The sequence below is a fragment of the Cryptomeria japonica genome, chromosome 7, assembly GCF_030272615.1.
Source record: "Cryptomeria japonica chromosome 7, Sugi_1.0, whole genome shotgun sequence".
In the NCBI taxonomy this organism is placed as follows: domain Eukaryota; kingdom Viridiplantae; phylum Streptophyta; class Pinopsida; order Cupressales; family Cupressaceae; genus Cryptomeria; species Cryptomeria japonica.
This window is the reverse complement of record NC_081411.1, coordinates 17,622,523-17,649,858: the sequence shown is the minus strand read 5'-3', so window position 1 is coordinate 17,649,858 and position 27,336 is coordinate 17,622,523. Positions and strand designations below refer to the sequence as shown.

The 27,336-nt window shown below is 34.8% G+C and overlaps 1 protein-coding gene across 1 annotated transcript in view; it reads left to right on the top strand.

Moving 5' to 3' along the window:
* Positions 1–10,158: 10,158 nt before the first annotated feature.
* LOC131037151 (26S proteasome regulatory subunit 8 homolog A) overlaps positions 10,159–27,336 on the top strand; it is a 43,184-nt gene continuing 26,006 nt past the window's right edge. Inside the window, exons 1-2 of the mRNA XM_057969197.2 lie at positions 10,159–10,471; positions 23,938–24,035. Coding sequence (XP_057825180.1) covers positions 10,228–10,471; positions 23,938–24,035 — 342 coding nt within the window. The 5' untranslated portion in view covers positions 10,159–10,227. The remainder of the gene's footprint in view (positions 10,472–23,937; positions 24,036–27,336) is intronic.

The following is a 27,336-nucleotide window of genomic DNA, read 5'->3' as shown; positions in this document are numbered from 1 at the left end:
ACAGACAAAATACTCCAGATAAATATATTCATGAACTAGGAGTCAATTGAGTTGTGTTTAGGTCTTGTAAGGTGTTTGAGGACCTTCAAGAGTCTTAGAATGCAATAGAATGCAAAATTGCATCCTCGAGAAAAAGTTGTCAAAAGTTGTTGAGCAACATTTTGTAATTTCTTGCGAAAGTTGCATTTTTGGTTATGGGCGTTAGGTAGTTGGTTGAACCAACTAAACTAGTGGATATAATCCAGATTTCACTTCATTGTACAGGTTGGAGGATTGGAAATGGAAGAGCAAGTTTTTGGTTTGTGAGACAATCTTGTTTTCACCGATTTTTGACAGTTTTGTCTTGTTTTCATTGCTTGTATGGTCCAGTACGGACTAGATGTTATAAAATCATTTCCATATTTGTATGTTCATTGTATTTGTTTTCAATCATGTTGGTTTGTAGGTTTGATTGTTCTAGGTTGTAGAGATTTTTCTCATTCTTTGCAACTAGGAGCAAAACCCTTGCAAGTAGGGTTTAAGAGCAAGAAATGGCTCTAGCCTAGACATTATTTGATGGAACTTGTTGAAATAATTAATAATGCTAGGTTAGGTTCTATACATAGTTTTTTAATAGGTTGTGTGATGTTGTAGGCCCAGGAAGAGGAGAAACAATGAAGACCTAGGCTCACCGCTGGGAGTAGGTGAGTTAGGACAATAAGCAAAGTGTGATTTGTGAGCACTTGTAGATTGATGCAGGCCCAAGTGGCATATGTATGGAAATCCCTCAGAGTGTCCTTGAAGGTTCCCAAGGTGTTTAGAGAAAGATTTTTGACTAGTGAAAGGTTCTAGACCAAGTTTGTCAATCCACCGGTTAAGCCTAAAACCCCACAAAATAGTGCAACATTAGAAACCACACCTGTATGGATAACCTAGATGCACTTTTCCATTATTGTCTACAACTTCCAAAGGGTATCCGAATCCATGATTTATTCCTAGGCTTGTTTGGGACTTTTTCAAATTAAATCCCCAAAACCACTTAAGGAGGGCTAATGCAATTAGGCCTATTTAGGTGTCGGTAGAGACCTAGGAGGCTTGAGAAACCATGGTGATGGAATTGGTGAGTCTTAAACTTCAAAAAAAAATGAAGACGCCTTATTAATGCATTGGGAAACCATAAGAAGAGTTGGTGTATTAAGATCCTAGCAAGAATGGTTGGAGCCCAAGAGAGGTGAGTGTGAGTAACTGAGGTGACAACCTCGAGTGGAGGAGGTGATTGTCCATAAACCATTGGCTATACCTAGGAGGCAAGTCAAGAAGGTTCAGACCTTGGAGGTCTAATTTTCATAACCCTTACCAAGTGCCATAGGAAGGACTTGAGTAGTTGTAGGGTTGAGTAGGACAAGTCACTCAAGAAGGTGAAACAAACAAGGCTCCAAGACTCTCTGCATTAGGATATCTCTTTGAAAATTGTAGGCATGTGTTGGTTAACTGCTAGCTTATGAGGGTTTACCTTTTCATTTCCATAGATATTTTACCACTAACCATATGTTTTCTCATTGTTCAAAGCATAAAATTGATAGCTAGACCACTTGGTGGAGATATGTCTCCCCCCACCATTATTTTGTGAAGAAAGATGATTTTTGTCAAGATAAAAAAACCCTTGTCATTTCCCCATAATAATCCTTTGGGGATTAAAATCATAAGGACTTTCCAAATAAAATCTAGGCTACACTGATGGCTATAATGACTCTCCTCCTATGGGGACAGATAATGTTAAGATTATCAAGGAACCTTTTCTAAATAAGGATTTGGGAGTTCAGATAAATAACTTAATTATTATGTCTCTTAGGGGAAGGAACCTCCCCCAAGGAAGTTATATGAGATGATGAGTGTTGAGGGATCAAAGAAAAATTGGACAATGATGCAAAGGAAAAGGAAGAAAAATGAGATTATTTTTACTATGCGTCTACTCTCCTACACTAAAAGTAAAGAATTTTTTTTAGTATTGCAACTTATTTTGGTGGTATTTCATATCCCATTTATGAGTTCTTATTTAATGCATACAAGGGTTGTTATTTGCAAGGACAAGGTCCTTGAATTGTGGCTTCACTTGGTGTGGGTTATGCTGAAATTCTCATATTCATCTATTAAAAAAATTAATCAACATCTCCAAAAGATATACCTTATTCTTTCATTCCTATAACAAAATGGGCAATTCATAAGTTTGATATATAATGACATAAATTGTAACCATTTACAATTTCACACTCTATTTTGGTCCCTTTCTTCAACGTGCTATCTCATAGCTCATCTTAAGCCTATTTTTAGCATTATCCTACTCAAACTATCGTCATATGTTAATGTTGTGACTAGATCTTATATCCTGGGACCTTATACTTAGAAACCACCTTTCTTTTGTCTCTTTCTAGGTGGACTATGGTGCCTAGAACCCTAGTACCTCCAAAAGGGGCTCAAATTTAAACATGTGCAAGTGTTGGTTCCTGCCATTTGTGATCTAATTATAATATTTTCACTCAATCATTAGAAGTCAACCTAAAGTATAAAATACCATATGAACCCTATATAGAAGAACCATTTATCATTGATAAGCAATCCTAGCACATCTTACTCCTAATCATTGAGCAAATTTTATTGAGAAAGTGTCTTCATATTCAAGCCTTATGGAGCAACAAGCTACAACAACTGGCATGCATGTGTATGTTTTCATGATTGATCTTGTTATGTCTTGCCATTTCATGTTATTGAATTGACACTTTAAGGACTTTCCTAAAGAGTATTTCATCACCATAATTATCAATCTCAAGGTATGATATTATCAATTCAAGCATTTCATTTAAGGTTTTTAGCCTCTATCCTACATTGGGTAAGTTCCCTTTTTCATTATCATTGTTCTTGTGGAGGTGAAAATACCAACATGGGTTTTGACTCAGGCAAGCCCCTATGTAGCATAACATTTTTCCCTCTTTTATGTGTACATGTTACAAATACAACAATTGAAAGTTGTAAAATTGTGTAGAGAAAAATGAGGTACATAGTCTCAGACTTTGAAGAGACAAAAACCTCTAGACTATGTCGATTAACTCACTTGACTGACACTTTTAGGCTAAACATTGGAGAGAAAAACATGCAGAGCATCCTGATATGGAGTTCAAAGCCTTATCTAACAAAGACACCTCAAGATCTAGGGTGCCTACCTCTATAGACCAACACTTTCAACTCCATATTTCAGTTATAGATTCTTCTTTGCATCTCATTTCCAAAATTGTACTTTAGTGTTTGCTTCTAGTTCTATATTTGTCTATTTAATCATAATTAAATTATACACAATGAAATCAAATAATCATTTCAATTTCCTTTCACCTAGATCTCACATAATCATAATTAAACTATACTCAATGAAATCAAATAATAAAGGGAACAATTAACAATTTAATGTCCAACTCTCTTTGAGGACTAAAGTTGGACCTAATTGATTGTTCCCTCAATGAAATAATCCCTAATTGGAAATGGTGAATGAATAAGTTCCTAGTTTTCATTTCTAGGCAAAGGATCTATTTTCACAACATTTCATTTTGGTGAACCCAACACTACTGACATTTTGCATAATTATGATTTGGAGTTTTCAGATCTTATTTTCATTTATGGATCCCACAAAGTTTGATTGGTCTACCCTTTCACATTTGATTAGATTGCTAATCAACTACATTTATCAAAACCAATTTCATGTTACTTGCATTAATTATTTACATCTTAATGTATTGCATTGTGAGTATTTCAAGAATGTTAATGGCATTTACTTTATTTATAAAAGCTTTCATAAGCATTTCACATTGTAATATGGTGAGATTTTCAAAGATGTTCATGGCACATTTTATTTTCATAAAATATTTAGTAGATGTTTCATGTTGCACCTTTGATAACACCCTACAAATGACATTGAGATAAATCATACTTGTTCCTCTCCCAAAGTTTACCTTATTCACGAGGAAATAATTAATAATTTCATCAATGATATCTCTACTATTTGAAGACTAATGATGAGTCCTCTTCCCTTAAGGATTATTTGGTGCAAGAGGAACATGCTTTAAACATTGATAAGCCAAATCTCAACACATATATGAAACTAGATGCCTATTATTTTTTGAGAGCTTACCTTAATCATCAACACATTTTAATGCAAGATGATGTTACTTGTTTCCTTAATGATGTGTCACCTTACATTACATTGAGTATAAATGAAACATTGAATGGTGAAAAGAATTCCTCTCATCCAAACAACTTAATGGAAAAGGACTCTCTTACCTCCCAAAAGGACACAAATGACGCTAATAAAGATGTGCATCCTCCTACAAGTATCAGTACTTATTCATCTATTAATTAGGATTTGGTGCTTCAAAATATTCTTACACTACCAATTTTAATGAGGTCTATAATGAAATTCCTTCCCCATTAAAGTTGCAAACATATTAATTTTTTTCTTTTAACATTCTTTTTAAAACAAGAATATAATGGACAAGGTCTTGGATGCATAGAACAAGGAATTACGATCCCTATAAAACCCACATCTTAGTGCAATAGAGAAGGCATGTGATTTCCTATTTCTTCCTTACCAATTATTTCACCAACACTTAACCATCCCCTCCCTAAAAAGAGAGGACTTTTAACTGCACCTAATCACTTATCTAGAGAGGATAAAATCTTTACGAGACTCTTAAAATTCAATTGGATCACCCTTTATTCATTTCACATATTCATTCTTTTGTGTTTATCATTGCATGTATGGTTATATTACCATTGATTATAGAGCATTCAATAAGTGTGTAACATAATTAAGTTCATAATGTTAGTATTCCTATAACATTTGATAATGATATTCTCATAAATTTAGGTTCCCATGTAATAAAATAACATGTTTAGACCTACTATGTTTCTCCTCACTACATGATAATAGTAGCTTACCTTTTGGGGGCTCATTGTCATTCATGCTGGCACACTTCCATGCACAACCATACTTGGTTAGAAATATGATAGCATAATTATTTTTATCTCTATATTGGGGGGGAAGAATAGTTTTAAAATTTATCCTTCACAAGGATCCACTTTCCCTTTGTTGAGTTGTATCTTTTATAAATCCTTTCTTTCATAGAATTGCTTGTCCTTTATGAGGATTTTCTAATTTATTGGAGAGTTGTATCCTTGTTTAGGACCTCTTCCTTGCAAGAAAGTGTATACCTTTTATAAGTGATCTCTCCTTAGTGTTGAAAGTGTGTAATCTTTCACCAAGAATCCCCTCTCCTAACAATAGGGAAGGTGTGTATTCTTTATCTCCTCCCCCTTTCTTAATGTTCAAAATCCATATTTGTTTGAAGATCTCCTCTCTTTACAAAAATGGATATCTTTAGGCAAATATATTTTCCTCCCCCTTTGATAGTTATGTATCCTTAAAAAGGATCCCTTTATACTTGACACAAGATGTCTACTTTACAACTATCTCTTCCTTGCTTCAATATTTTCATCCTTTATAAGGATCTTCTTCTTAGCTTGGAACATATTTATTTTTGTTGAGGATATCTCCTTGGCGTTGAAGGTGTTTTACCCTTGATGTAGATCTATATGTACCTTAAGATATCAATGTCTTAAAGGGGTCAGATTAGGCCTCCTCATTGCTGATGTATTCATTATTGTACCCTTGAAGTGGTGATGATGTGTTTCATAACACCCCTTGAGGCATGATTAATAATCTATCTCTAGCAACTTGTATTACATTTAACCTTTGTCTTGATCATCTAGCATAGTGTGTCTCACTAATGTGATCTCTTGAATCATTGATGCTCTATGGATCACCTAGCATAACATAAATTACTAGACCTATGTGGCATCCATATGAATCATCTCGATCTTCTAGCATAATGCAACCTGCTAGCTTGATACCTTAGCAAAACATGAGCATGCCACCAAATAATTGGTCAACTAGTATAACAAGGCTTACTACTTTTATTGTTGTTATTATTTTGCACTCCTTGAGCATTAATCATCTAAGCTAATATGTTAGTATGATCATCCTTATTGGTTATCTAGCGTAACAAAGTTTTCTAGTATAAATGTTTGTTGCACTACACAAATCATGTGTAACAAAATGCACCTTATTGTCCAATGGAATTTGTGCCTCTTTCTATGATCACCTAGCATAATCACATGTAACACAATGCAACTTATTGTCTAATAAAATTTGTGCCTCTTTCTATGATCACCTAACATAACACGATTTGTTAGCCTATAGAATCCACACATTTAACACAAATCATTTGATATAACACACCTTGTTGGCCAATACAATTCATGGTTTTCCCACAAACCCCTGGCATAGCATATCTCAAGCTATTTGTTGGACCATAGATTCTTGCCTCATCAATTTGTGTATGCTCTTGTTTTTTATAGAATTTTGCTTGTACTCTTACAATAACATTCCAAGAATGATATTAGCAATAGAGACATTTTTTTATGTTGAGGTCTCTTCAACTACTTGACTTAGAGCCTTTGTTTTTGGTACAAACCCCTTTTTACCTCTTTTTGTGTGCCTTGTTTGTCCTTTTGTTTTACCTTTTGTTTTGTGTTTTGTGAATCCTATTTTAGATGTAGGTGTGTGAGTTGAAATTGTAAGATTGGGGTCTTGATTCCCTTGATGTAGTGATGTATTATCTTTTGTTAGTCTTGCATCCAGTTACTCTCTCTACTTTATCGCAAGTACTAGTATACATTCACACTGCAATTTAGTGGGGGCTAAAAGTAGTGTCATAAATTGTAACCCTTTATGGTTTCACTCTATTTTGGACCCTTGCTTTAGTGTACTCTCTCATACCTCATTTGAAGCCTATTTTTGGTCTTATGCCACCCAAATTATCATCATTTGCTAATGTTGTGATAAGATTCGATGTCCTAAAACCTGATACTTTGCAACCACCTTTCTTTTGCCTCTTTCTAAGTGGACTATGATGCCTAATGTACCCTAGTCTCTCTAAAAGGGGCCTAAATTCAAATGTGTGCAAGTGTTAGTTCCCACAATTTGTGATCCAATCTTGATATTTTCACGAGCATTGGAAGTCGACCTAAATTAGGAAATAATTTCTTAACCCTATATAAAGTAATCATTTCTCATTCATCAGTAATCCCAACACATCTTATTCCTAATCATCGAGCAAGTGTCTTCAAATTTAAGCATTATGGAGTAACAAGCTATAATAACCTACTTGCAAGTATGTTTCATGATTGATTTTGTTATGTCTCAATGTCATGTTATTACATCAACACTTGAAGGACTTATCTAAATAGCATTTAATCACCATTATAATCAAATTTAAGGTATAATCTTGTCAATTCGAACATTTCCTTTAAGGTTTTAGCCTCTGCTCTACCTGAGGTAAGCTCTAGTTTTCATCATCATTGTTGTTGTGAAGGTGGAAACACCAACATGAAGTTTGCCTTAGTCAATTAGCTCACATGACCAACACTTTTAGGTTGAATTTCGAAGGGAAATATCTATAGATAATCTTGATGTAGAATTTGAAGCCTCAACTGACAAAGACATCTATCTCATAGATTGACACTTTTATCTCCAAATTTTAGCTACGGGTTCTTCATTTGATTGTATATGATTTGATTATGATTACATGAGATCTAAGTGAAATGATAATAAATTGACAAGATTCAACATAAAGATAGGTCTAGGATGCCTATCTCCATTGATTGATACTTTTAGCTCTAGATTTCAATTACAGGTTCTCTACATCTCATTTCTAGATCTATAATTATGCGTTTGTTTCCAATTTTGTATATGCTCATTTGATGAATCTTGCCAATTTCCTATCATTTCACCTAGATTTCACATTATCATAATCAAATCAAATAAAAAAGGGGAACCATTAAAAACATTCTAGCTCTCCTTGAGGACTGAAGTTGGACCTTATTGATTGCTCCTTCAATGAAATGATCCTTCACTAGAAATGATGAATGAGTAAGTTTGTAGTTTTCATTTCTAGGCAAATGATCCATTTATACAACATTTTATGACCATCATACATTTTAGCTTGTCTGCAATAGGAAATTCACAATGTAGAATCTTCCAAGCAATCAATTGAGCATTTGAATTAACTTTTGATCTCCAAAATTGAGTAGATAGTTTTGACCAATTTTTTTCATTGAACTTGCAATTCCATTTGAAGTTCAATCGAGACTTCAAGAGAAAATTTGGAAAAAACTAAAAGTATACCTTCTTTAAAGGAAAAAAAATAGAAAAAGGATAGATGACATCCATAACCAACCTTTGAAGAATTTACATTGGATAGGGGTACATTATTTCATAGATAGTTCCAATAACACTAGAGACTACACAAAAATAAAATAAAAAAACTTTGCTTTTGTTGCTCGGACTAAATTGAGTTTTAACAACATACCATGGTAACCAACTCATCGTAAGAAAATTCCAAAGATCTCAAACATTTTAATTTTTTTTTTTTTTAAATCAAAAGTAGGATTATTTTGGAAAACATGTTACAAGAGCTCGGTCTTGATAAATAATGCGTTTGTTCCACCAAATAGATGAGGTGGAGAAGCCAAATCCATGTTAGAGTGAGTTTTCTCTCCATTTTAGAAGATGAAAAATATGTTGCTAGGCCTTCCATATAGATTTAAGGTGAGGTGAAGCCTTGATTGAGAGAAAAGAGGCATTAATAATTTTATCTAACCTCCCCACATACTAACATTTATCTTTGATAGAGACAAGATTAATACAATTTTGTAGGAGTATCTTCCACGATTCATCCCCATGGGCTACTCTAATAATCTATTCGGTGGCCAAACAAAATCTTTGTGTTCTTGGATCTATTAGCCCCAAACCACCTTTACATTTAGTTTGAATGCAACGAGTCCAAATTGTGTGGATATAAGTCCCCTATTACCACCCCATTTAGCTCAAAGAAATTGTTGAATAATTTTTCTTATATCCTCATGCCACTTTTTAGAAGGCATCGAACATGAAGAATAATAAACATGTGTTACAAGAAATATTTTAATGACTACTTGTATTTTGTCAACCAAAGAAAGGAATTTATTCCCCATTTGAAAAGTTTATTCTTAACTCTATTAAGATACCAATTTCACATATTAGAGAGAGAAATCCCAATGCTAAATGGTGTACCAAAGTACCTTATAATTTGCCCATGTTTGATTTGTTTTCGTTCTTGAGGTATCCACTAGGGAACAAGACCAATTTGAGCCATCAAGAATTCAATTTTATCATGTGCAAGTTTAGATCCTAAAACAACATAGTACAACTCCAATATATCCATCGTGTTAGAAATATCTCTTTTTAGAATTTTTTAAAAAACAACAAATTGTCATCAACATAATGAGAGTTAATTACAACAACATCATAAGGAATAAATATTCCTAAAATCAGCTTCATGTTACTGGCACTTTGTACTATAACATCATAAGGAATGGATATTCCTAAAATCAACTTCATGTTATTGGCACTCTGAAACAAATATCCCAAATCATTAGCCATAAGAACATTGAGATATGGAGCTAAGGGATAACCTTGCCAAATAAATCTTTGTAAAGGAAATGGCCCTGTCATCATATTATTAATAATAATTCAAGTATTAGCATCTTGAAACAACATTTGAACATGGACTCCAAATTTAGGACCAAAGTCCAACCATAGAAGCATTTAAAAAATAAAGCTCTAGTGAATTCTATCATAAGCCTTATCAAAATCAAATTTGATCGAAATAACATTTTGACTTGTTTGTTGGGCTCATTCATAAGTCTCCCTGCTCATTCATAATATTATCAAAAATAAATTTGTTAACAATAAATCCTCTTTGTGTAGCTCTAACAAATCCTTACACCACCAATTTAATCCTAATGCTAACACTGATGAAAATGTAGTAATTTTATGTTCACAACCTTTTTTTACCCTAATGCAATTTACTTTGTTATTAAAAAAATATTATACTTGAATAACTCAAGGATTCATTTTATTATATTTCAAACTTAAAAGAACGTTAAGAGTCGTCGTCTCAAAACAATACAAAATTAAAAAAGAAAAGAAAAAGAAAAGAAAAAGTGGCATTTTACTTGAACCTAATAAAACTTCAAATTCACGTTACATTTGTTGGTGAATTTATTTGATGAGGGCTTAGCCTGCAATACTACTCGGCAGCCATGCGGGTGGACGAAGAACTGGGAGCGGCATTTCCGAACACAGACAGCACCGGTGCAATAAATTCGATGGGAACCCTGAAGGAAAAACAGCAGGAGCAAATAAAAAACAAGAAAATGGTAAAGCAGGGCGAGGGTTTGCGTCAATATTATATGCAGCATATTCACGACCTTCAACTTCAGGTTCGGCAAAAGACGCACAATCTCAATCGCCTCGAGGCTCAGCGCAATGATCTTAATTCCAAAGGTAACTAAAACGATACGCTTCAATGATCTTTGCCAGCTATATATTTTAACGGGGCATCTGCATTTTCTGTTTATTTTGCATTTGGTTAAATTTTTTATTTTTTAAAGAAATTTTAATTTTTTCCTTCAATTTCAGTTTGGATTTGTACGTCATATCTCTTCTGTCAAATTCACCCAGTATTCGTACCTAAACCTATCTGTTAAGTATAAAGAGCGGTATAATTTCCGTTACTCACCTGGAAATAACACAGGTCTCGTTGCTTGGGTATAGGATATGAATTCTGTCAAATATGCAAGGAATTCCCACCTTTCCTTGGCCTTGGGTATGTGGGCAGTATTTCTTTTGTCAAATTATCTGGTCGCGTCATTTGAGTACACTTAGTGGCATTTCTTTAAAACTCACGTGGGGTTTGCACTTAGCCTTGTTCAAGGTATTCTGAGAAGTTTTTCCTCTGTGATATACCTAGGGATATGCTATCTATCAAATACATCGGGACACCAACCTGGCCTAAACCAGGCGGTTATACAGAGGGGTGTCTCTCTTCTAATTCACTAGCCTTGTCTGTGTGATAGACTTAGGAGTAAGTTTTCTGTCAAATGCACTTGGGCTTGTATGTTAGGATTGCTGAGGTATTCTCCTCGACATTCTCTTAGGATTTGCACCCAGCCTCATTAGACGGGTATTTTGGTTCCCCTTCTGTTGAATTTAACAATGGTATGCATTTGGCCTCGATGCCAAGGGGTAGCTCTTTTTTTTTAAATCCACTTGCCTCGTATATTGGTGTATGCTAACCCCAGCAAGTTTGATGTCGTATTTTAGCCAATTTCAACATTTTTTCATGATCCTGAAATTGAATACGAGCTCTGTTACGAAATGTCAAATATCTTAGCCGCTTAGGTTCTTCATCTTCAACAAGCCTTTTACAAACACCTTATTTAGTTGACATTCCTTGAAGGAGGATGTTAGTCCGTTTTTTTAAAAGAATTAGTGTATGCCTTTTTAATTTAAGTTCCATCGGAGAAGAGATATGGGTTTTTTATAATATTCTAAGTTGTAGTGTTAACGCATGAGGCTTCAGGTTTGGATCTCAGTCTTATGCATGGGAATATCCTGTCTTCCACAGATAGGGCATTATTTGTCTTGGGGCTAATTCTTGGGAGGTTTTGTTAAGGTATAATAACTTATATCATTGTAAAATGTAAAGAAATTTTGTTTTCTTCTATAAGTATGGAAATGAAAAGAAACCAGAAAATAGTAATACTGAGAGGGAGGGGGGGTGAACAGTATTTTCAAAGATTAAACCACTTAAGAACTAAACTGAAGAAGAAAGCACAAGGACAGAGACACAAGATTTATCACGTGGAAAACCCTTTTGGGTAAAAAAATTACGGCCCTGAAAATCATCTATTAAAAATGGGCACTGACCCTGATACAAAGGTGAGCTACAACTCACGCTATGAGCACCAACTCAAAACAGAGGCTACAACCTTAATGAGCACCTACTCATTCACACCAAGTACAAGTTCAGAAATTTGAATGCACATGCAAGCTCTTAGTTTTACTCTGAAATGAGTAAACCCCCTATAAAGTCATACTAATTGATATTACGATTCAGCTCCTTTTAATCTGTAAAATTCTCTGTATACTTGACTGCAAAACGCTGAAGTATGTTGCACTACATAGAGTAATAAGACTTTCATTTAGGTCTTCAAATATTTTCCTCTCGAGCCAATACAAGGAATTTCACACTTTCATACTGAAATAAAGTTTTCAGTCTGAGGCAGCTGTAAAATATCACTGATTTATCAATGCACATTCCATATTGTCATGAAGTTCGAACTCAGCACAAGGACATCAGTATTTCAATATTATCATTGACTATCTATTTTTCAATATTTCAGTATTTCAGTATTTCAATATTATCATTGACCATCTATTTTTCTTCAACCTTTTATAACGTAAAAGAACTCCATGAAAGAAAATCGATGCAAGACCACCACACAATACTCAATACTTGAAAATAGCCACCAACTACATAACCATCTTCAGCACATCTTTGTATATCATCTGATGTATAATTTTTAAGCAAATAGACAAAAACATCAGCAACCCACACACCACGTATCTCCCAAAATTTCTGCAGAAAAAACCATCAGCAGGGTTGGACAGTAACTGAAAAAGAATAAGCGGAAACCTGCGAACATCAGAACAGTTACAATTTAAACTGAGCAACTGGCAAGCATTGATTCCACCCGCATAATATAAAATGCTTTGTCTCAGTCACACTGAAAAATTTGAAAACACGATTCCACCTGGGTTTTCACAGATAATGTAACTGCTGTTGCAAGATGAAATGTACCTCTTCTGAACACACTGAAAATGCAGTGTAACTGCCCTGAGAAGATGAAATCTAACTGTTCAGAACACACTGAAAATGCAGAAGATTTCAGACATCTCTGCCATTACAAACAAACAAAAATATACTGAAAATAATATTGGCACTTGGAGTCATACGAACTCAGAGAACAAGCTGAACAAAAGGCTCAGATCAAGTAGAGTGTGAAACACAGACAGCTAGATAAAGCTGACATAAAACAACACTTAGCAGAAAGATATCCAAAACAACCATCAATGACAAAATATGTTCTCCAGGAAACACATTTTAAGTTTTCTCATAGTTATTCCACTTAGGGACATGGCCTAGATTGCTTCCTTTTGAATGATTCCTTGGAATAAACTCCTGAAGTAATCGGAAGGGGTAAAGAATGGCTGGCAAGATGTTTGGTTTATAAAGATAAAGGGTTATTTTTGGGTTCACGGCCTAGCCACATGCCAATTTTGCATGTGGTACCCACAGGGGATTTCTTTCTATTTACTTTATTTAATTATTATTGTTTGAATTTTATATTCTTGAGTTTTGACCTCATGACCAATCTCGAGAGTAAACAAAACCTTGCTAATTCATTTACAGCAGGAGCTAACCAAGATTTGATTCCTTGGAGTTTCTAATCGCAAGCCACAGGTCACCTAATAGAGTCATTCTCCTCTTGTAATGTCCCCCACTGGGAGTATGTAATGTCCCCAATTTATAAATACCCAAATTCTGCCGTAGATCACAAATTTCAACTGAAACAAGATAGGGTTAGAGATACCTTTCACTTTGATGGAGACCTACAACCAGAACATATGATCGCACAACTGAGTGTCAATATTTTAGTAATCATCCAATCTCTATCCCTTTGATGCTGATGTAATATACTGTTGTACGTGTCTAAGGACAGCTGTTTGTATTCAATTGGTTTGATCTGTAACGCTTATCAGATATTATGTTTTTCTTATTTTTTCTCCCCCTCACACCATCCTTCCCTATCTCCATGAATATCCTTATCTCTAACTGAAAAGAGATACCTTTTCATAATGGTGCATTCTTCCTAAAAGAAGCACGTTTCCATTAAGGATTGCAGCCCTTAGTTATTACCTTCCTAATTCTCTTATTCTTTATTAATCACTGCACGATTTGTAACTGCATACAGTATGATTGAGATTGCTGCATGTAATATTGTTTCTATATGTATTTCTGCTTCTCCTCTTCGGCTTTTCTACTTAACATATTCACTGTTCTTCTTCTTGATATATTCACTGCCTTTTATCTTCTAAGGCTGCAATTCTTATCCTTGTCTTCCAATTCAAAACGGATTCTTCTTTATACATTATTGCAAAGTCATCTTATCGTCCATCATGATTGACAACTGCCAATTCTTTAGAAAGAATGCTTAGCTCGTGTCTGATGTTTCATGGAGATCCTTCAAATGCATCCAAATCTTCGAAGTTGTCTTGCTAGATGACACTTGTGGAAGCATGTCATTGGTGAGTGACAACTTAATGAGCATAACCGCTTCCTGATTGCGCTCATCGAACTTGTCCCGGTCTTTTCTTGCCACCAAGGGACACACAATCTTACCTAGAACAATCTGGTCTAGACACCAGTATTCAAAGGTTGTGAGCATGCATTGTTTCCATGTGTTGTAATTCTTGCTGTTGGAGTGTTGATTATTTTCAAACATAATGCTGGTCTACGATGCCATCCATCTTGTTTTCCAATGCATGAAAAACAAGGTAAAAAGAGAAGCTGTTGCAAAAGTCTGATTGACTGGTCAAAATCAGTCAAAACTCTGACACAAAACTGGAGGCACAAATCCCAAGGCAATGATTGTAGATAAAAATAAAAATCAGTGAAAAACACTTGCTGGCCCAAATCCTAAGGTGTGCAAATTTTCAAATTTGATGTTTCAAGAACCAGGGCTCTGAGACTCTAGTTGTAAGTTTGTAACACTGTAAAATCAGAAACCCTAGCCGCAGGGTTGGAGCAGAAGAAACCCGTTACAGTAATAAAGGGTTTAGGGAAAAAAAATTGTAGGCCCACAAAAATTGTAACCATGGAATAAAGAGAACCCTCAATTTGTTTTAAAATTGTCAAAAGCTTTGCTAGAAACCCTCGTGCTGGATAAAGAACGTGCAGAAGAAAACCTTCTTCGTGAAATGCAGAGAAGCTGACACAGATTTTGCCTGGTCACGTAGAAAGAATAGATTCAGATCACGGAAATACCCATGAATGGATCAAAACGCGTGGAACAAATCAGATGTCACGAACAAACCAGAAGGTGTACACAAACCAGAAGCAGATTGAAAAAAATGCCATGATTTTAATAAAAAATTGTCCAAAAAACTGCTGAAAACTTATCGCACGAATTTAAGTTGATCAAAATCACGATTTCAAGGGTTGAACAGGCGCGATTTCAAGGGTTGAACAGGCCACGATCATGGAGAAGGAAAGTGTGCGATTGACTTCTGAACAGAGACATGACATGGGATAAAGGCTTCTTCACATCATGATTTCAGATACGACGTGGCTAAATAAAAACCGTCTCACAGACCAAGTGCAGCTACAAACAGCACATCTGACACCAAAAAACCCTCAATATTTTTTAGAGAGAAGACTGCAAAAACTCGGATAACAAGCCTTTGATTTTTAATAAAAAATTCAAACAAGGACTTCTGAAAATAAAAATTCTTTCAGGACTAGCCATGAATTTTTACTGAAAAATTCGCCAGAAAACATTAATATGGTAATTCTGTGTATTAAACAAGGAGACGAAAGACTCCTTAAATAATAAAATACATAATGATGTTTCTATAAGAAACAATTGTGAATTGAATGCAGAAATAGAAAGAAACTAAATAACTAAAACCAACTAAATAGTACATAATGACCATTAAATAAACATTAATTACTCTAATAAAATGATGGGCAATGGAGACTTTCACAATGCAAGCGAGTAATCCATTCCTATGTGTGGGTTCCTTAGGATGGTAATGGGCACATCTATAGGTACAGGTTGGGCCTATCTGTAATGTCCCTGTGTAATAGCTGGGTCAGCTAGCCTTATCTGCCAATATTTTAATTAATTATATAAATAAATTATTAAATAAATAAAAAATACAACTATTAATAAATGTTAATTATTAAATAATTGAATAAGTCAGTTGGGCTGACCTGACCTAAGGCGAACTATGATGAATTTATATTTAATTAATAATATAGTATTGTATGAGGTCGACTTGCAAGGCGTATTTCTTTTTTGCCTGGGCTGACCTTGTTTGGCTAATTCCTATAAAGGAAGGAGGCAATTCCATTTTAAAGGCATAATGGAATTGAGCTTGTTTATCCACTAGTCTGAGATGAAAAACTCAGCACTAGTCTTTATAGGTAGAACGAAAACTCTACCTGTATTTACTGAGGTATACATGCATGCATCAGTCCAAGAATTGCTCGAACTTTGTAACTAAGCAAGAATAATGGCATAGAACCTTCAGGACAGAATGTGGAGTGCACTTTCCATGCTAATATGTTGTGAACAATGTCTATTGGTCAGAATCTAATCATTACAAGACTGACCGTTATATTGAAATTCAATCAACACTCAGAACTTGTTGGCAGTCTTGAATATGTTACAGCAGTACTCAGAAAGTTGTTGCAACTTGCAGGTACCTGGAAGGGCACCGGAGGGTCATTATGTAATTGAGGATCAGTTGTTATTTTCTTATAATCAATATTGCATATGTATGTGGTCAGAATATTCTTATGTTCGTTGCAACCTCTGAATTAATTATTCATTCTCAGTTTTAATTTAGTGTAGCAGATTATTTATTTGATATATACATGTCATGTCCTTGTAAGCATCAACCATGAATGAAAGAAATCTCTGCAACAATTTATTTTTTGAATGAATTTAAGTATCATAATTATATAGGGCTCAGGTTTATTTCACTATCTATATCATGGACCTTATCTATGAGCATTTGCAAAATATTTATGCTAACATTTTGTTGATTGGGATGAGCCCAGATTGTAAACCAGTGAGGTTCAACTTCCTGAACTTGTTGAAAGTGTAATATTATAAGCAAGAGTCGGGAAAAAAACCCGATTATACCCGATTAATCGGGAATTGGCATCCACGCCGATTAATTCCCCGAAAAAATCGCGTTTTCCTGGTCAACATTTTTCAACGAGTTTTTCACTGAAAAAGTCGTGATTAAAACGCGATTTAGTTGAGAAAAAATCACGAACCCTAAACCCGATGATGTGGCACGAAAAGCAGGAAAGAAAAGCCGCGAAAATGAAAAAAAATGTCGTGAGAACTCCATAAATCCCGTCCCGCAGCCAGGTATTTATTCTACGCGACAAGAACAGCCCACCATTAGCCAAGTATTAATGCTACGCCATCACCAACTGCAAATTTAATATCATTTGAAATTTTTTTTGCAAATGTTAGAATATTTTTTTGGAAATTGCATATTATTGAGCTTTGTTATGAACATATTTGTGATTTTTTTAATTTGTGAATTTCATGTTTATATACAGTATATACATATTAATAGTTAATATACAATATACTGTGAATCTAGTTAATATACTAAGTTGCCGTTTCGGGTTCGGGTTCCGGTTCGGGTTCGAAGAACCCGGTACGGCAAAATTTTGAAAAGGGGTTTGGGTTCGTTAGTACAAAAACATGTAAATTTTTTATATATATATATATATATATCAAAGCCTATAAGCATGAATTAAAATATGCATGTCACATAGCATCATATGAACAACAAAACAAACATAAACTTGTAATCATAGCATCATGATCATACCATAATTGATAATAGCATCATATACATCATGTTTAATATCAAAATGACAAAATATTCAAGTGTCATTGTTTCAACTTTCAACAATATAAACTTAAAGTTTAATCATCAAATGGATCATCTAATTCTTCATCCTCCTCCTCCTCCTCCTCCTCATCCTCATTGACATTGACATTACATGAGCCAATGCCACTTGCACTTGCACTATAAGTTGGCTCAATTTCCGAGTCATCAAGTGTCAATGCAAGAAGCTGAGAAGCAGGAGCATCCAAATCAGTATGCTCTGGCTCTATATCCCACATCTTTGTTTCCCCTTGTGTGTAGTCATGTTGTTTGTGTGAAAGAAGACGTAGGTTGGAATGCACATATACTAAATTCTCCGCTCTTTTTGATAGCAGCCTATTGCGCTTTACTGAGTGGATGAAAGAGTATGTGCTCCAATTTCTTTCTGAAGCAGATGAACTAGCAACCTATGAAGACAAAGTAAACAATTAAAGTTATACATTAATAAAAATAAAATTACTAGCAACCTATGAAGACAAAGTAAACTATAAATAAACTAAAACTTGTAAATTAAAAATTTTAATTAATTAAACTTACTTGTGATAAAACTTTTATAGCGAGGGGTTGTAGGTGTTGGAAGCATGTGCCATGGAAGTACCACCAGCTATGAGCATCTTTCTTGGATCTATGACGAAGTGCATCAACACTTAGACCATTCCCATTTGCGAATTTTATGAACTCATTTGTAACAACATCTCGCAAATCATCATCGGGATATAGTCTAAGAAATGCTGCCTTATACCCATCAGATACTTCTAGATCTCTCCATGGTGGAATCCTTCCTGATTTATCAAGAAACTGATTGCTATAGTACTTAGGTGTCAAGGCATAGGCAAGAAGGTGCAAAGGAGTGGTCATCTTATTCCACCTCTCTACAATAATTAATTCCAGTTCTTTGAAGAATTTCTCCTGAGGATCATTCTCTTTTTCATTTATAGTGAACTTCATTTTTTCAAGCATTGAATCAATGCCATCATAAATCTCACCTATGCAAGGCCTATCCATGTCTGTATAGCGAATCATGCTCATGATGGGCTCAGTGATACTTAGGAGATATGTAACAAGATCCCACCATTTCTCATCCAATATTCTATCCCTAATTTTTCCTGCCCTCTCAGTGCTACTTTGCTTCCATACAGTCCAATTGGTGCTGATCACCATATTGCATAGTGCCACTCTAACTTTCACAAGTCGTCTTAAGACGATTGTGTTTGATGCAAAACGGGTCTCAGCAACCTATAACACAAATTAATGCCAAATGATTAAAAAAAAAAGCCAAACTTTAAAGAAGAATACACAATATAGCTTACACAATGATATTATTAACATTGAAAATTCAAAAAAATCAGAAAATGTAAAATTAAATTACTATTTCACTTACCTTCAATAGCTCCAAATTCGAATAGGTTCTAAAAATCCCTTGAGACATGTGGTGGTTTGTGATGAACATCTGGATGTCCTCAGCCTCTGCATACACATCTTTGATCCATTTTATTTTTTGCCCAATCCTTTGTAGCATAAGATTGAGTGAATGTACCGCACAAGGTGTCCAAAAGATGTGATCATAGCGTTGCTCAACCAACAAACCAGCAGCTCTACAATTTTTTGCATTGTCCGTTATGACTTGGACAACATTGCAGGGTCCCACAGACTCAATGGCAGAGATGAGAATTTCTGCAATAAATTCGCCATCTTTTATTTGGCCCTCACAATCCACAGCTCTCAAAAACATTGCCCCTTTAGGGGACACCGCTATGACATTGATCAAGGGACGGTTTTTAGCATTTTTCCACCCATCTGAAACAATTGTTACACCTGTCTCAACCCATGAATCCCTTATGGGTTTCAATGCATCTTCAACTCTCTTCACCTCTTTCTCCAATAATGTTCCACGTACCTTCTCATAACCGGGGCCCTTATACCCTCTTGGTGCCTCATTAACACTTTTTATCATTTGCTTCCAATATGGGGAGCGAACAACATTGAATGACAACCCATTTGCATAAATGCACCTTACTATATCTTGATCAGCATTGTCTCTACTCTCATTTTGGAATGCGGTTTCTAAAGGCCCCTTTGTTCTTTTACGTGTCAAGGGTGGTTCACTTTGAGGTTCATTTGTGGCAAAGAAGGGGTGGTCTTCTACTACAATACTGGGATTAGAATGGCCTTGCATTCCCCTTGTTTCCTTTGATGCGGTTTGGTTCAATCTACGGGCTTCCCTCTCTTCTGCCGCCTCATGCTCCCTAATATATTTCATCACTATCTCATCTGGTATAGGTTTACCATTTTTTCCAGGGCATTTTTTGATGCCTCTTCCTTTTATTCCACACAAATGGCCTACCACTCGATAATATGAACTATTACGTTCAATATCACATCCATGGCATTTCCAACGGAATCCCCCACCTCCCGGAAGTTGTTTTATAATGTCCACATATTTCCATAAGGGAGAATTTGGATCATTTCTTTGTTTTGCAATTATTTGTTCATTGCCAATGGAGGAAGATGTAGATGCCATTCTAGTTCCTATGGCAAGAAATAAAATAAACATATTCAAAAACAAAAACTAAATAATGAAAAAAAATTCAAGTTTCATGTTTGACAATTTGTGAAACAAAAATAGTTGGAAAAAAATGTTTAAAAACCTACCTCTTGCAGCCAATGGAAGCTTAAAAATGTATGGAAATGATGCTGCAACACTTGTTGAAGCTTCTAAAATCAGTCTTCAACTCCTCCTCTTTGATCTTGGAAGCCAAATTTTGTTCAACCTCTCTTCAACCTGCTCTCATAAAAAATTTGTTTGCAACACAAATGAGGTGAAATGTGTCAATAAGATGTTTTAGAAGTGTTTTTTAGGTTATAATTTTCGCTTTTTAGAAGGCGGAATTGAAAAAAAAAAAAAATTTGGTTTGTTTTTTAACCTTTTGGGCCGCCTAGCCGACTGGGTTCGACTGGGTCCGCCCGGGTTCGACTGGGTTCGACCCGGGTCGAACCCACCCTGGGTTTTTTGAACCCTGGTCGAACCGGACCCGTACCACGGACCCGGTTGAACCCGGACCTGTACCAGGGCGTCCCAGGGGCGAACCCGGTAACATAGTTAATATACAATATTACTGTTAACTGTTAACTTACTGTTAATTTATTGATTGTATATTAACAGTATATTAACTGTTAACATGTACTGTTATACAATATACTGTTAATTTGTTAACAGTTAATATACAATATCTATACTTTATTTACTGTTAATATTACAGTAATACAGTATATTAACAGTATATACTATATATATTGTATATGATATTTACAGTAATACAGTATAATAACAGTAAATTAACAGTAATATTACTGTAATATTGTAAATATTAAGTGTATTATTGTAAATTTAATTATTGTCGTATTACTGTAAATTTAATTATTAACAGTAATATTACTGTATTTTTTGTAAATTTAATTATTAACAGTAATATTACTGTATTTCTGTAAATTTACTGTTAATAATTATTAGCAATTGTGTTACTGTATTACTGTAATTTACTGTAATTTAATTCACTGTATTACTGTAATTTAATTTACTGTTATTTAAATTTAAATTACAGAAAATTTAAATGTCATTATCTCTGAAGTTATTAACATTTAATATTCAAAAAAATGAAAATTTAATATAAATGTGTTCAAGTTTCTATTTCATTTGCCTACAATATCTCTATGCTATGGAAATGCCCTAAAATATAAAAAAAAAGTAGTTTTTGATTGTTTTTCTGGAATTTTTTATGTTTTTTTGTAAATCCGATTTTTTGCTGATTTTTTCCCGATTTTTTGAAAAAATCCTATACTTATATTTTGCCGATTAATTCCCCAAACCATTATTGCTTCTTTGATATATTGCATCCAATATTGGGTTTGATATACTGCCAAAAAAAAGGCTAGCTGCTAGGTGGTAGAGGTATCCCTCTAAGCTATAAGATGAAAATCCCTGTCAAGGTTAGCATCTGGCAGCTCACTCAAATGAAAAAAAAGTGACTTATTATAGATTGTAAACTAATATGCATTTTGAACTTTTAAGCTAATGTTTTTTTCTTTCAAAGTTTTTAAGTTACAGCATATCTACATGTAAAATATCAATACTCTCACTTGAATCTCTTTTGTAAAAACATTCTAGTATTTTTGTCTATATATGTATTGGGGAAGCTCCTGGAATGTGCTGTATCTGTAGCTCTAGTTGAATTCGGGCAACGTAGCTGTAAAATTTTATTGTGAAATTGTGGTGTCCCCATCTTAATATAAGCTAACCTTCAATAAGTATATGTTCAGGTGTGGCAGTCTTGAAACCTTAAGTAGTTCTAGTTTAATAAAGATTAGAAACTGTGAAGTCTTATAAATATGACAGTTTCCTTAGCATTATCCTCCTTATCCATTGGAACAAAATAAAGGCAAGAAGAATGTTAGCATTAATTACCTCCAAGGAGAGGAGCCTCACTGATCCTTCGTTGTATTCCTGCAATGAATTTGTTAGAATCATACCATAAACAATAAAGACTTGCAAGCATCCTTGAAATAAGCAGTTGATCTTCCATCAAAAGATGAAATACACATTCTCTATAGTTGCCAAGCATGATGACCAAAACCATCCGCACACCTGCTCACAATCATACCATTCCATACGTAAATTCCAAAAGAACAATGCATAAGATGATAAGGTCATGAGCAGATCATCCATGGAAGAATCACATCATCATAAGGACAAACATATGGCCATCCAATCGATCCACAGTTCCAACTATACCTGACAAAGTTGATGACCATTATTACTGATCAGTCTGTGATAAACTTCCCATATGAATATCTGACTCCTTATGCAAATCAGATTGTAGACATTCCAGCTATATGATCAAGGAATCCAATGAAATAAGATCAATCATGATGCGGGCTAAGGCTTGTATCCTTTCCAACTATCAGACAAGGAGAATACGATAACCTTAATACCATTGAACCATTAATTATTGATCCCTTTACAATATTGATATAATAAAGATATCGAGCTTGATTAAGGAGATAAACCGATTCCTTAATAATCACATTAATCAACACAATCGGTTAATATCTTGAGGTGGTGCGATTATGACTTAAAAAATGAACATGTCTGTATCCACCAATAGACACAACCAATTGGTTGCGTAGATATATATTTGCAATCATTTCATGGAAGGAAGGAGGGTCGATTGTTTTATATATTGTTTCTTATTCCAGTTTGGAAGAGCTCAAGGAGAGCCAGGCCGAAGGCCCAATAATCGGGTGCATACACCAACCAGATGTATATCAGAGACAGCCCCATCATTATTGCAAATATTCACTGCCAAAATCAGGAGCATCATATCATATAATTGTTGCAAGCATATAACTTAACACCAGAAACAGCAACGTATCAGAGCAAGGTGATACTAATATTTACATCTGCACGTCATTGGAATATCTGAGACAGCAGTTTATATAGCTTTACAGCTATCTTCATAAGATGGATCATTGCATACTCATCATCGAACATATCAGGAAAAGCAGAGATAATCCATCTATAGATGTCATAAGTGGCCTTATACTTAATGCCGGCCTATATTGATCAAGATCATTTGCATACACCTAATTGTTTATTCAGAAATAGCAGTGAGATTGACTTCGTATCAAGTAGAAATCATTGTGTATCAATTCATTCTTATGTTTATTATTATTATTATTATTATTATTTTTTAGTGAAATTAAGGAAAGAAGTCTCTTGCAATTGATTCTTGTAAGTTGAATGTTCCTACTTCGTAAATAATAACATAAGGGGACATTACAGAAAATTTATGGTTTTAAAATTTGAATGTGTAAACATGAAATCATTTTATTGAAGTTGGGGTTATTTCTTTATTTAAAAATTGTGCCTTTTGTCCAGCTCTGTATTCTCATATTATTTAGCAGCATCTCATATACAAATTTTATCTGTAATTGCTTTATAGCTGTTTTTATAGCACTGTAATTTTGTGAGTGGAAATGTAAAGTTGCTGGTCTTGAGCTTATTATGTTATGAGTCTAATTTTTCTGTAATGAATTTATGTTTTATTTTTCCTATTTCTAGAAGTTTCATACATTTGGTCACCTTGTTTTTTCATAGTTTAGATTTGGAAGTATATATAATTTCTCAAATTCTTGATTTTTTTGAGCAGTAAGGGCGCTGAGGGAAGAGTTGCAGTTGCTACAGGAGCCGGGATCATATGTAGGTGAAGTTGTTAAAGTTATGGGAAAGTCTAAAGTTTTGGTGAAGGTAATACAATCTGTGATTTCATTAATCTTGATTTTGATACATGCAATTACAATGACATGTTTATGATAATGTTAAAGTTGATGAATAACGAGATCAAATTAATAATTTCACTAGTAAATTTTGAATTAGAGATTGGTTTATTGGAAACTTGCACCAATAATATCACACATACTTTACTTCAATCATATACAAGTCAACATTTTCTGCAACATTAGTTTAGGTTTGATACAAGTTTTAACTTTTTTTTTCTCTAAATTGGTGGAATCCAGGTGTATAATAAACATAAGAAAGCTATTTTAGAATGATCAGAGGTATAATTTAAGTTAACTGAGAAAGAATCAAGATATAGAATTAACTGAATATTTTATTTAAGTTAAATGGTATGCACATGGCATTTTCTTGAAGGAGATGAACGTCTATCTCCAACCTCCCTGCTATCTTAGTCAATCTACCTATGCAAATATGTTCAAAGATTCTGCAGAAGGACAATGAATCATTATTGGAGATGAAACAAATTATGACTGCATGCAGTGTTATGATTTCCATTTATTGGAGATGAGAAATAGCTTTGAGTCATGGATGACATTTCACCACAAATAAAGGGGATGATGGTCTGACCGCCTGCCATACACTTTTTGCAATTTTTGCACAGTCATCAATGTGCATTTACGATGTGCAGAATGACAGCTTCACAACACTTCATGTAGTGCTTTTGCAAAATGGAGTGACTGGGCTTGCAGAGTTCAATATTTCTTGGTTGAATTCTCTCTTTTTTTTTAAATTGGTAAGAAGTTGGTCAAAGGTAGGTGAACATGTTTGGTGGACATGGAAAACTTGATTGCCTTTTTTAGTTCATCAGATTATGAACTTGATTGAATCCTCATTATCAAAGAGGAATATACTTGTGAAAGCCATAAAAATAATGAGAAAAGATTACCGGCTTTATATTTCTAAAAGAAACAATGAAACTGGAAGACTTCCAAATCTAGCTTAGATGAGTGAAAAACAGCGAAATTGGCAAAAGTAGCATGCTGACAATTACGGAGATGGTAACAAGAGAAGAGAAGTCTTGGTACTATCAGGAAACTTCAGTCAAACAGCTTCTTGGAACAGGCATTCCAATTGATTGAAAATGATAAAGTTCAGTCATTGCTACTACAACAAACAGGAAAAGCCATGTTCAGATCCTGAATCAATAAACCCTTCATGTAATTTTTACTGGTACAGAATACTTAACTGACCAACTAGAAACTAATTTTTAATTGATTATTTCACTTACTAATATACTGATATCATACAAATGATGTAATAGTTCAACAGAACAGACAACAGGCTTGGTAATTCTTTTTGAACAGACACAAGACATGCCTGAAATTACACGGCTTCTCACCAAATCACTTATTACTAGGGCTACAATGAGTAGTAATTTACTCCTGATTACTATTTATTTACCTCCCTAATCATGTATTCTGCTCCCATTTCTTTATCCTAGCTCCGTTTTGCTTTGTTTTTCTTCTATCCATCTCTGTTTTTCACCCTTTATCCAATTTTCCCCATCGTTTTCTCCTTTTGAAAGGCCATTTGCGTCCCTTTTTGTTGCCTAACCTCTTGAGGTGATATCATCTACAGTAGCTATTTTTTGCCGTTTTCTCTGCTTCAAGACATTTTCTATTTAAAGACCTCAAAAACACCCCTCTTGGTCAAGCAGAGCCTGAAGTAGAAGAAGTTAGCCATCCTCAATACTTGGCCAATTGTTTTCACTGCCCAATCATGAGCTGCAAGCTATCTATCTTAAATTGGCATATCTGGGACATAGTTTGTCTTTAGGGAGTTGAGGTTCAACTTTTAGAGCCAACACCTTGGTAGACTTCCAACCTTCCAATGTTTTTCTTTGCCTGGTATAGCTGCTTTCCAAAACTTGAAGACATTGCTGCATGCATGTTATACAGCACTTCATTTTCATTTAGTTTTTTTTGTTGGGCTGCGAGTGAGAAGTTGTTTTACCACGTGAATCTTTCAAATATACACTAGGGTTTGAATCTAGGAATTAAGATGTTCCACAGTGAAGACTCCAAGCAAGCATCAGGAAATATAATAATGAGTAACATTCCAATACTTACCACGTTTAATGCAATACAACATTCAACTCAGTTGTGGATGTGTTGTGACCATTTCACACATCGCCCCATTAAAATGGGGACCCTCTCTTTTTGCTCGTCCTTCTCTCTGCTTTTTTTAGGGTTTTGGGTTAGTGAGTCAGTCATCTGGACTAGGGTCAAGCCTTAGGGTTTCCGTTCTGATGTTTTCAGGCCAGAGTCCAGTCCATTTTGAAGGAATTGTTGAGCTTCCTCCCGTAAGATGCAATTTTGAAATAAGGTGAATTTGTCAGGGATCAAGTGAGTCTGTCTAGGTTCAGTCGGAATTTTGAATGCAAGTCCAAATTTTGCCTAAGTGTTAATAATGGAATTGTGAACTTTTGTCCGGGTGATTTTTGACCAAATTTTGAAAATCTTAATAATTGATCCTAGGCATTGGAGATGGCTTATTTTTGCCTTGTGAAGTGATTGAGGCCTTAAAATCATGATATATTGGCCTAGGGAAGCAAGTTCGCTCCTGTCCCTCAGCCAGGGACCAGGGCGAAAATGATATTTTATGCATCCTGGTTATTAATTTGTTTCATTTGTCTTGTGCAGGGTCGCCAGGAGATGCGGTTGAACGTAAATTGAAAGCTTTGAAGATTTTGAGATTCGAAAATGGCAAATTTTTTGGAGTTTTTAGGCCAAATCGCTCCTGTCCCTCAGTCAGGGACCAGGGCGAAATGTCTTGCTTGGATCATTTTGGCCTCATTTTGATCAAAACTAAAGCGTTAAGGACATGATGAAAGGTGAAATCAACATGATAGAGTGTCCAGACTTAGTCGTTTGCGAAGAAAAGTTGAATATTTGCCCTCAAAGACAAAATCGCTCCTGTCCCTCACTGAAGGACCGGAGCTTGAAATCCAAAATTGCCTTATCCTTGAAAGATTTGAATGATTTCGCGATTTGAGAAGATCAAAGGAGGTACATTTTATCAGTTGAATATAATTTGAAAGCGCCATCATGAGGAAAATTGGCCCTAGAAGCAAAATCGCTCGTCCCTCTGCCAGGGACCAGGGTGAATTTTAGTGGTAGCTCCCGTCCCTCTCCCAGGGACCAGAGTGATTTTCCTTATAAAACAAATTTTGGGCGAAGATCAAGTGAGTGTTAAGTTTGAGGCAAGCAAAGGAGGCGTAACGAATCCATTGAAGATAATTTGAAGATTG